The 12,087-nt window shown below is 39.5% G+C and overlaps 1 protein-coding gene across 1 annotated transcript in view; it reads left to right on the plus strand.

Annotated features, from left to right (window-relative positions):
• CEP126 (centrosomal protein 126) overlaps nt 1-12,087 on the plus strand; it is a 118,398-nt gene that overhangs the window by 93,884 nt on the left and 12,427 nt on the right. The window contains exon 10 of the mRNA XM_049714074.1: nt 10,242-10,299. Coding sequence (XP_049570031.1) covers nt 10,242-10,299 — 58 coding nt within the window. The remainder of the gene's footprint in view (nt 1-10,241; nt 10,300-12,087) is intronic.

The raw sequence follows: 12,087 nt of genomic DNA on the forward strand, positions 1-12,087 counted from the left end.
TCACAACTAAAGAGTCAGAAATAGAGTATACAAATTCCAGACTCTTAGAGAAAGAAAGTGACATGCAAAAGAAAAAAATCAAATCAAACCAAGTTAACACAAGAAAGGAGATAAAAATAATCATAGAAGAGATAGGACAAAAGGACAAATACAAATACTATACTATAAGATGGTGTATACAAATGTATATAATAAATGTAAAAATATATGTGTATTTTCATATATACAGTATTCATATATAATGCATATATATAAATAAATGTGTATTTACTGTGTGTGTGTATATTCCACTTCTGCCTAAAATGTAGAAAATTGGAATATAGCAATCGCACACTAAGAATAAGAAAAAGCAGATAAACAACACAAGTATAGATTTTCTTAAACCCATTAGAGAGCTGAGGTTCCAGCACAACCAAGTAGCCTGACATCCAAGGAAAGACAGGAACTTCCAAGGAGAGACATGACATGACAATTGGCTCAACTGTGGCTGAATAAGGGAGAAAAAAAAATGCCAGGCTCCATACAAGTTGATATTAGGAATTATACATATATTTTTAGCAAATTGCTCAAGGATAAATGTGAACTATTGTGAGAACATAAAATCCCCAGGAGCCTAGACACTCTTCTTGTTCACACCACTCACAGATTCTTCTTTATGAACCTACACTGTGTGTTCATGAGAAAAAGAGGGGGCAGAACAAGAATCCAGAGAAATCCTCTCTCAGTGGTGCAGGCTTGGAAAAGGGGAGCAGCCACCACTGTAGGTATGGTATGAAGCCCCATGCAGAACCTTCTCTCCTACAGAATAAAGGTCATAAAGTACTGGGACAGAGGCAGCAAACTTCGTTGATTGCCCCCAGGGCACAAATGAAGACTTACTCCGGATAGGGGAAAGGTAAAAGAAGTAAGCTTCTACTTCTGGAGAAGGGGCAAGAAAGAGGCATGGGCCCAGATTATTAGAGGTATCCTGCTATAGGAGGAGGGACGCAAAATTGTCTTGCGCAAAACCTGCCAAAGATACAAGGCAAAGTTGACTGCCATGGGAAGGAGGAGCAGGATGACTAAGAAGGAATAGAGGACATGCCTAAGACAGCCTCGACCAGGACAACAGAAAAATCTCCCTACTCCCCGACCACAAGGCCAGCAAGTACCAAAACACAAGCCATAGAAATCAGCTGGAGAAAGGCAAGGGCATAGAGAGAATCTAGTGATATTGTGCAGACACACAGGAAGGCCAAAAGCTGAAAGTAGAGCAGGAAAATTGAAGGAAAAAAACCTCCATGACTCCTGCAGAAGCACAAAATAACACCAGAGGATTTTGAAACCACTGGTGTACTGAAGGTCACCATAGCAACAATAAAACCCAAACCTAGCTCAATTCCTAAGTTGATTAACTACACACAGACACACACACACAGAAACACATATACACACACACGTACACATACATACACACATCAATTGCCTAACAGAAAAGACATGCCCATTTCCAGGCACAAACACTATTTACCTCAGTATCCACTATTCTAAACAAGAAGTCCAACATTCAATCAAAACTTACAAGACACAAAGAAGCAAGGAAAAAATCTCTATCAAGGGACAAAGCAATTAACAGATTGAGACACAGAGATGACCCAGATGTTGGAACTATCAGGTAATTTTAAATAACTATGACTAATATGTTAAAAGGTTAGAGTGGAAAACGTGGACAACATGGGAAATAGTCTACAAAAATGGACAGATACAGAATTTCAGCAGAGAGAGGGAACCCATACAAAAGACTCAAATAGAAATATGAAAAATAAGAACACTGTAACAGAAATGAATAATGTATTCTATGCGCTTGTCAGATTCAACAGAGATGAGGAAAGAATCAATGAATTTGAGAACAGGTGAGAGAAAATTTCCAAACTGAAACACCAAGAGAAAAAAAAAGATTGAGGGAAAATACAAGAACTGAGGATCTAAGAGCTGTGGGACAATATAAATCAGTCTCACAAATATGTGATTGGGATCCCAAAGTGAGAAATTGCAGCCTTTTTTCCTGGGAGAAGGAGCTACTGATTGGGTATAGGTAAAGCCCCTCTGACATGAGGTGAGAACATGTTTGTGGGTCCCAGGTAACTATGAAGAACTTCTGGGGTCATTTTGAGACTTCATATTGTAACAATTGGATACCAGATAGAAAGAAATTAAATTGAACCCCTACCAAATAACATACATAAAAGTCAGTTACAAGGTGATTAAAGATTAAATATGAAAGAAAATATATAAAGCTTTTAGGAGATACTATAAGAAAGTATTTTCTAGCCTCAGGGTAAGGTAGGATTTCTTAAGTAGAGTACAAGGATCAAAATCCATAGAGGAGAAAAATAATAAATTTAACTATATTAAAATTACAAACTTTTCTTCATATCAAAACATCATTAAAATAATGAGAAAACAGGCCACAAAATAAGAGAATATATCTATAATACATAGGAAAAAGACCCTTGTCCAAAATATATAAAGAACTCCTACAGGGGAAGAGGGGGAAGATGGCGGAAGAGTAAGACGCGGAGATCAGCTTCCTCCCCACAGATACATCAGAAATACATCTACACGTGGAACAACTCCTACAGAACACCCACTGAATGCTGGCAGAAGACCTCAGACCTCCCAAAAGGCAAGAAACTCCCCATGTACCTAGGTAGGGCAAAAGAAAAAAGAATAAACAGAGACAAAAGAATACGGACGGGACCTGCACCAGTGGGAGGGAGCTGTGAAGGAGGAAAGGTTTCCGCATACTGGGAAGCCCCTTTGCGGGCAGAGACTGGGGGTGGCGGAGGGGGGAGGCTTCAGAGCCGTGGAGGAGAGCGCAGCAACAGGAGTGCAGAGGACAAAGCGGAGAGATTCCCGCACAGAGGATCGGTGCCAACCAGCACTCAGCCCCAGAGGATTGTCTGCTCACCCGCTGGGGTAGGAGGGGGCTGGGAGTTGATGAGGCTCGGGCTTCAGTCTGAGTGCAGGGAGAGGACTGGGGTTGGCTGCGTGAACACAGCCTGAAGGGGTTAGTGCACCACGGCTAGCAGGGAAGGTGTTCGGGAAAAAGTCTGGACCTGCTGAAGAGGCAAGAGACATTTTCTTCCCCCTTTGTTTCCTGGTGCGTGAGGATTAAGAGCACTGCTTAAAGGAGCTCCAGAGATGGGCGTGAGCTGGGGCTAACAGTGTGGACCCCAGAGAAGGGCATTGGATGCTAAGGCTGCTGCTGCAGCCAACAAGAAGCCTGTGTGCGAGCACAGGTCACTATCCACACCTCCCTTCCGGGGAGCCTGTGCAGCCCGCCACTGCCAGGGTCCTGTGATCCAGGGACAACTTCCCCGGGGAGAATGCACGGCACGCCTCAGGCTGGTGCAACATCACACCGTCCTCTGCCGCAGGCTCGCCCTGCATCCGTACCCCTCCCTCCCCACCCCCCCGGCCTGAGTGATCCAGAGCCACCAAATCAGCTGCTCCTTTAAACCTGTCCTGTCTGGGCGAAGAACAGACACCCTAAAGCGACCTACACGCAGAGGCGGGGCCACATCCAAAGCTGAACCCCGGGAGCTGAGCGAACAAAGAAGAGAAAAGGAAATTACTCCCAGCAGCCTCAAGAGCAGCAGATTAAATCTCCACAAACAACTTGATGTACCCTGCATTGGTGGAACACCTGAATAGACAACGAATCAACCCAAATTGAGGAGGTGGACTTTGAGAGCAAGATTTATGATTTTTTCCCCTTTTCCTCTTTTTGTGAGTGTGTATGTGTATGCTTCCGTGTGAGATTTTATCTGTATAGCTTTGCTTTCACCATTTGTCCTAGGGTTCTGTCCGCCCGTTTTGTTTTTTGTTTTTTTTTCCGGTACGCGGGCCTCTCACTGTTGTGGCCTCTCCCGTTGCGGAGCACAGGCTCCGGACGTGCAGGTTCAGCAGCCATGGCTCACGGGCCCAGCCGCTCCGCAGCATGTGGGATCTTCTCAGACCGGGGCACGAACCAGTGTCCCCTGCATTGGCAGGTGGGCTCTCAACCACCGCACCACGAGGGAAGCACTTTTTTAAAAAAAATTTTTCTAAATTATTTTTTATTTTAATAACTTTTATTTTATCTTTATTTTATTTTATCCTCTTTCTTTCTACTTTTTCTCCCTTTTATTCTGAGCCGTGTGGATGAAAGGCTCTTGGTGCTCCAGCCAGGAGTCACTGCTGTGCCTCTGAGGTGGGAGAGCCAACTTCAGGACACCGGTCCACAAGAGACCTTCCAGCTCTACGTAATATCAAATGGTGAAGATCTCCATCTCAACACCAAGACCCAGCTTCACTCAAAGACCAGCAAGTTACAGTGCTGGACACCCTATGCCAAACAACTAGCAAGACAGGAACACAACCCCACCCATTAGCAGAGAGGCTGACTAAAGTCATAATAAGGCCACAGACACCACAGAACACACCACCAGACGTGGACCTGCCCACCAGAAAGACAAGATCCAGCCTCATCCACCAGAACACAAGCACTAGTCCCCTCCACCAGGAAGCCTACACAACCCACTGAACCAACCTTAGCCACTGGGGACAGACACCAAAAACAACAGGAACTACGAACCTGCAGCCTGCAAAAAGGAGACCCCAAACACAGTAAGATAAGCAAAATGAGAAGACAGAAAAACACATAGCAGATGAAGGAGCAAGATAAAAACCCACCAGACCTAACAAATGAAGAGGAAATAGGCAGTCTACCTGAAAAAGAATTCAGAATAATGATAGTAAAGATGATCCAAAGTCTTGGAAATAGAATAGAGAAAATGCAAGAAACATTTAACAAGGAACTAGAAGACCTAAAGAGGAAACAAGCAACGATGAACAACACAATAAATGAAATTAAAATTAATCTAGAAGGGATCAATAGCAGAATAACTGAGGCAGAAGAACGGATAAGTGACCTGGAAGATAAAATAGTGGAAATAACTACTGCAGAGCAGAATAAAGAAAAAAGAATGAAAAGAACCGAGGACAGTCTCAGAGGCCTCTGGGACAACATTAAATGCACCAACATTCGAATTACAGGGGTCCCAGAAGAAGAAGAGAAAAAGAAAGAGACTGAGAAAATATTTGAAGAGATTAGAGTTGAAAACTTCGCTAATATGGGAAAGGAAATAGTTAATGAAGTCCAGGAAGCACAGAGAGTCCCATACAGGATAAATCCAAGGAGAAACATACCAAGACACATATTAATCAAACTGTCAAAAATTAAATACAAAGAAAACATATTAAAAGTAGCAAGGGAAAAACAACAAATAATACACAAGGGAATCCCCATAAGGTTAACAGCTTATATTTCAGCAGAAACTCTGCAAGCCAGAAGGGAATGGCAGGACATATTTAAAGTGATAAAGCAGAAAAACCTACAACCAAGATTACTCTACCCAGCAAGGATCTCATTCAGATTTGATGGAGAAATTAAAACCTTTAATACAAGCAAGAGCTGAGAAAGTTCAGCACCACCAAACCAGCTTTACAACAAATGCTAAAGGAACTTCTCTAGGCAAGAAACACAAGAGAAGGAAAAGACCTACAATAACCAACCCAAAACAATTAAGAAAATGGGAATAGGAACATACATATCGATAATTACCTTAAATGTAAATGGAATAAATGCTCCCACCAAAAGACACAGACTGGCTGAATGGATACAAAAACAGGACCTGTATATATGCTGTCTACAAGAGACCCACTTCAGACCTAGGGACACATACAGACTGAAAGTGAGGGGATGGAGAAAATATTCCATGCAAATGGAAATCAAAAGAAAGCTGGAGTAGCAATTCTCATATCAGACAAAATAGACATTAAAATAAAGACTATTAGAAGAGACAAAGAAGGACACTACATAATGATCAAGGGATCAATCCAAGAAGATATAACAATTGTAAATATTTATGCGCCCAACATAGGAGCACCTCAATACATAAGGCAAATACTAACAGCCATAAAAGGGGAAATTGACAGTAACACATTCATAGTAGGGGAATTGAACACCCCACTTTCACCAATGGACAGATCATCCAAAATGAAAATAAATAAGGAAACACAAGCTTTAAATGATACATTAAACAAGGTGAAATTAATTGATATTTATTGGACATTCCATCCAAAAACAACAGAATACACATTTTTCTCAAGTACTCATGGAACATTCTCCAGGATAGACCATATCTTGGGTCACAAATCAAGCCTTGGTAAATTTAAGAAAATTGAAATTGTATCAAGTACCTTTTCCGACCACAACGCTATTAGACTAGACATCAATTACAGGAAAAGATCTGTAAATATTACAAACACACAGAGGCTAAACAATATACTACTTAATAACGAAGTGATCACTGAAGAAATCAAAGAGGAAATCCAAAAATACCTAGAAACAGGGCTTCCCTGGTGGCGCAGTGGTTGAGAGTCTGCCTGCTGATGCAGGGGACACAGGTTCATGCCTTGGTCCGGGAAGATCCCATGTGCCACAGAGCAGCTGGGCCCGTGAGCCATGGCCGCTTAGCCTGTGCGTCCAGAGCCTTTGCTCCTCAATGGGAGAGGCTACAACAGTGAGAGGCCCGCGTACTACAAAAAACCAAAAATACCTAGAAACAAATGACAATGGAGACACGATGACCAAAAACCTATGGGATGCTGCAAAAGCAGTTCTAAGAGGGAAGTTTATAGCAATACAATCCTACCTTAGAAACAGGAAGCATCTCAAATAAACAACCTAACCTTGCACCTAAAGCAATTAGAGAAAGAAGAACAAAAAAACTGCAAATTTAGCAGAAAGAAAGAAATCATAAAGATCAGATCAGAAATAAATGAAAAAGAAATGAAGGAAATGATAGCAAAGATCAATAAAAATAAAAGCTGGTTCTTTGAGAAGATAAACAAAATTGATAAACCATTAGCCACACTCATCAAGAAAAAAAGGGAAAAGACTCAAATCAATAGAATTAGAAATGAAAAAGGAGAAGTAACACCAGACACTGCAGAAATACAAAAGATCATGAGAGATTATTACAAGCAACTCTATGCCAATAAAATGGACAACCGGGAAGAAATGGACAAATTCTTAGATATGCACAACCTGACAAGACTGAACCAGGAAGAAATAGAAAATATGAACAGACCAATCACAAGCACTGAAATTGAGACTGTGATTAAAAATCTTCCAGAAAACAAAAGCCCGGGACCAAATTGCTTCACAGGCAAATTCTTTCAAACATTCAGAGAAGAGCTAACACCTATCTTTCTCAAACTCTTCCAAAATATAGCAGAGGGAGGAACACTCCCAAACACATTCTACGAGACCACCATCACCCTGATACCAAAATCAGACAAGGATGTCACAAAGAAAGAAAACTACAGGCCAATATCACCGATGAACATAGATGCAAAAATCCTCAACAAAATACTAGCAAACAGAATCCAACAGCACATTAAAAGGATCATACACTATGATCAACTGGGGTTTATTCCAGGAATGCAAGGATTCTTCAATATACGCAAATCAATCAACGTGATACACCATATTAACAAATTGAAGGAGAAAAACCATATGGTCATCTCAATAGATGCAGAGAAAGCGTTCGACAAAATTCAACACCCATTTATGATACAAACCCTGCAGAAAGTAGGCATAGAGGGAAATTTCCTCAACATAATAAAGGCCATATATGACAAACCCACAGCCAACATTGTCCTCAATGGTGAAAAACTGAAAGCATTTCCACTAAAATCAGGAATAAGACAATGTTGCCCACTCTCACCATTCTTATTCAACATAGTTTTGGAAGTTTTAGCCACAGCAATCAGAGAAGAAAAAGAAATTAAAAGAATCCAAATTGGAAAAGAAGTAAAGCTGTCACTGCAGATAACAAGATACTATACATAGAGAATCCCAAAGATGCTACCAGAAAACTACTAGAGCTAATCAATGAATTTGGTAAAGTAGCAGGATACAAAATTAATGCACAGAAATCTCTGGTATTCCTATATACTAATGATGAAAAATCTGAAGGTGAAATCAAGAAAACACTCCCATTTACCATTGCAACAAAAAGAATTAAATATCTAGGAATAAACCTACCTAAGGAGACAAAAGACGTGTATGCAGAAAATTATAAGACACTGATGAAAGAAATTAAGATGATACAAATAGATGGAGAGATATACCATGTTCTTGGATTGGAAGAATCAACATTGTGAAAATGAATCTACTACCCAAAGCAATCTACAGATTCAATGCAATCCCTATCAAACTACCACTGGCATTTTTCATAGAAGTAGAACAAAAAAATTCACAATTTGTATGGAAACACAAAAGACCTCGAATAGCCAAAGCAATCTTCAGAACGAAAAATGGAGCTGGAGGAATCAGGCTCCCTGACTTCAGACTATACTACAAAGCTACAGTAATCAAGGCAGTATGGTACTGGCACAAAAACAGAAATATAGATCAATGGAACAAGATAGAAAGTCCAGAGATAAACCCACACACTTATGGTCCCCTTATCTTTGATAAAGGAGACAAGAATATACAGTGGAGAAAAGACAGCCTCTTCAATAAGTGGTGCTGGGATAAATGGGCAGGTACATGTAAAAGTATGAGATTAGATCACTCCCTAACACCATACACAAAAATGAAATCAAAATGGGTTAAAGACTAATGTAAGGCCAGACACTGTCAAACTCTTAGAGGAAAACATAGAACACTCTATGACATAAATCACAGCAAGATCCTTTTTGATCCACCTCCTAGAGAAATGGAAATAAAAACAAAAATAAACAAATGGGACCTAATGAAACTTCAAAGCCTTTGCACAGCAAAGGAAACCAGAACACCAAAAGCCAGCCCTCAGAATGGGAGAAAATATTTGCAAAGGAAGCAACGGACAAAGGATTAATCTCCAAAATTTACAAGCAGCACATGCAGCTCAATAACAAAACAATAAACAACCCAATCCAAAAATGGGCAGAATATCTAAATAGACATTTCTCCAAAGAAGATATACAGACTGCCAACAAACACATGAAAGAATGCTCAACATCATTAATCATTAGAGAAATGCAAATCAAAACTACAATGAGATATCATCTCACACTGGTCAGAATGGCCAATATCAAAAAATCTAGAAAAAATAAAAGCTGGAGAGTGTGTGGAGAAAAGGGAACACTCTTGCACTGCTGGTGGGAATGTAACTTGATACAGCCACTATGGAGAACAGTATGGAGGTTCCTTAAAAAACTACAAATAGAACTACCATATGACCCAGCAATCCCACTACTGGGCGTATACCCTGAGGAAACCATAATTCAAAAAGAGTCATGTACCAAAATGTTCATTGCAGCTCTATTTACAAGAGCCAGGAGATGGAAGCAACCTAAGTGTCCATCATTGGATGAATAGATAAAGAAGATGTGGCACATATATACAATGGAATATTACTCAGCCATAAAGAGAAACGAAATTGAGTTATTTGTAGTGAGGTGGATGGACCTAGAGTCTGTCATACAGAGTGAAGTAAGTGAGAAAGAAAAACAAATACTGTATGCTAACACATATATATGTAATTTAAGGGGAAAAAATGTCATGAAGAACCTTCTGGTAAGACGGGAATAAAGACACAGTCCTACTAGAGAATGGACTTGAGGATATGGGGAGGGGAAAGGGTAAGCTGGGACAAAGTGAGAGAGTGGCATGGACATATATACACTACCAAACATAAAATAGATAGCTAGTGGGAAGCAGCTGCATAGCACAGGGATCAGCTTGGTACTTTGTGACCATCTAGAGGGGTGGGATAGGGAGGGTGGGAGGGAGGTAGATGCAAGAGGGAAGAGACATGGGAACATATGTACATGTATAACTGATTCACTTTGTTATAAAGCAGAAACTAATACACCATTGTAAAGCAATTATACTCCAATAAAGATGTTAAAAAAAAACAAACTACAAATCAATAAGGGAAAAGGCAACTTAGCAGAAAAATTGAGGGGCGGGGGGGAAGACTTGAACAGGAACTTCACAACAAAGGAAATGAAAATGACAATAAACATTGATAGATATTCAACATTATTAGTAATGCAAAATAAAACAATGCGATATAGTTATATACACATCAGAAATACATGACTTTATTATTTTTTTTTTCATCACCATGTGGCATGTGGGATCTTAATTCTCCAACCAGGGATCGAACCCGGGCCTCCTGCAGTGGAAGCATGGAGTCTTAACCACTGGACTGCTAGGTAAGAAGTCCCAAGACATGACTTTAAAAGCCTGGCAATGCTCAGGGTTGGCAAAGACGTACAGCTATTAGAGCTCTCTTATAATGCTGGTGGGAATGTAAACTGAGGCAATCTTTTAGGAAATTTTTTGCCACCACCTAATAAGTTGAACATGAACATACCCTACAATCCAGCAATTTTACTTCTACATGCATACCTAGTGAAAACGCTGCACATGTGTATAAGGAGACATGTATAAGTATATAGAGATCATCATTGTTACAAAATCCAAAAATTAAAAATATGTAAATGTGGTATATTCTTGTGCTGGAATACTAATCAGCAAGGAAAATGAATAAACTATGGCTACACATAACATCATGGATGAATCCAAATAACATATAATTTTGAGCAAAATAAGAAAAATCACAGGAGAATAAAGACAGTTCAATACTATTTATGTAAAATCAGAAACATGCAAAACTAAACAATGTTGTTTGGGGGATATACACATATGTATTAAACCTATAGAGAAACAAAGTCAGTTTAGAGAGTTACCTCTGTGGAGAAGGGAAGGGAGTACAATCCACAGGGCAGTGTTGAGGTAAGGAGCTCCAGGATGCCTCCGAAGTGGTGATAATATTCAAATGTCTTAGCCTAGGTGGTTACACAAGACGTTAGCTTTATTATTATTAATTAAAATATGCATATATGTTTTATATACTCTGTGTTAATTTCAAAATTAAAATGTTTAAATAATATATTAATAAAAGGCAGGGTGCTAAAACACAAAGCAATACAGAACTAAAGCTATAAGTTTAAGATGTAAAACTATGAAGATAAAGAGTAAAAACCTCAAGTCAGTTTTTTTGGAGGGTTCTTTTTTCCATTAGATATTTCCACATATCTTAAATGCTTCATGTAAAAGATTCCACCTGAATTTTTTTCTTTTGCCCAGACCCTTGTTATTATATGGACAAAAGCCAAAAGCCAAAAAGGCAAGAGCTGATCAAATTACTAAACTTTTTCGTGCCTCATTAATTAAATAAACATCTCCTACTTTTTCCTGAGATGCTCCAAGAATGAAATTCACTTTTGGTTTAAAAAGAAGAAAGAAAAATTTAACAGAAAAGATAACCTAGCATTTGAACAAAGATTGGTTTAGAATAGTCAAGGTACTAGGAATGCCTTTTTAGCAACTAAATTTTATGTAATTGTTTTTAATCAAATTAACTCTATTTCCTCACCTAATATAAGTATAAAGACTGTTTCTGGGGACAACAGGAAAATAAGTCTCTTACTCGATTTTGAATATTTTGACATATCAGAATTTAATATTTGATTCTTTAGTCATTCTTCTCTTTCAATATACATAACTAAATTATTTGTATATCATGGTATAATTATTTCAGATGTACAAGAAACCATTTGTAAAAATCCATCCATCTAAAAGTACTTTAGGGCTTCCCTGGTGGCGCAGTGGTTGAGAGTCCGCCTGCCGATGCAGGGGACACGGGTTCGTGCCCGGGTCCGGGAAGATCCCACATGCCGCAGAGCGGCTGGGCCCGTGAGCCGTGGCCACTGAGCCTGCGCGTCCGGAGCCTGTGCTCCGCAACGGGAGAGGCCACAACAGTGAGAGGTCCGCGTACCGCAAAAAGAAAATAAAAATAAGTAAAAATAGAAATAAAAAATCATAATATAAAGATTTCTACATTGAGAGTATTTCATCAGTCATGGGAACAGAAACAAGCATCAGTGCACTATTCTTCAAATAATTTTAGATATGTAGCCTAATTAGAAGATTGTTAA

The sequence above is a fragment of the Orcinus orca genome, chromosome 8 (assembly GCF_937001465.1).
Source record: "Orcinus orca chromosome 8, mOrcOrc1.1, whole genome shotgun sequence".
Lineage (NCBI taxonomy): Eukaryota > Metazoa > Chordata > Mammalia > Artiodactyla > Delphinidae > Orcinus > Orcinus orca.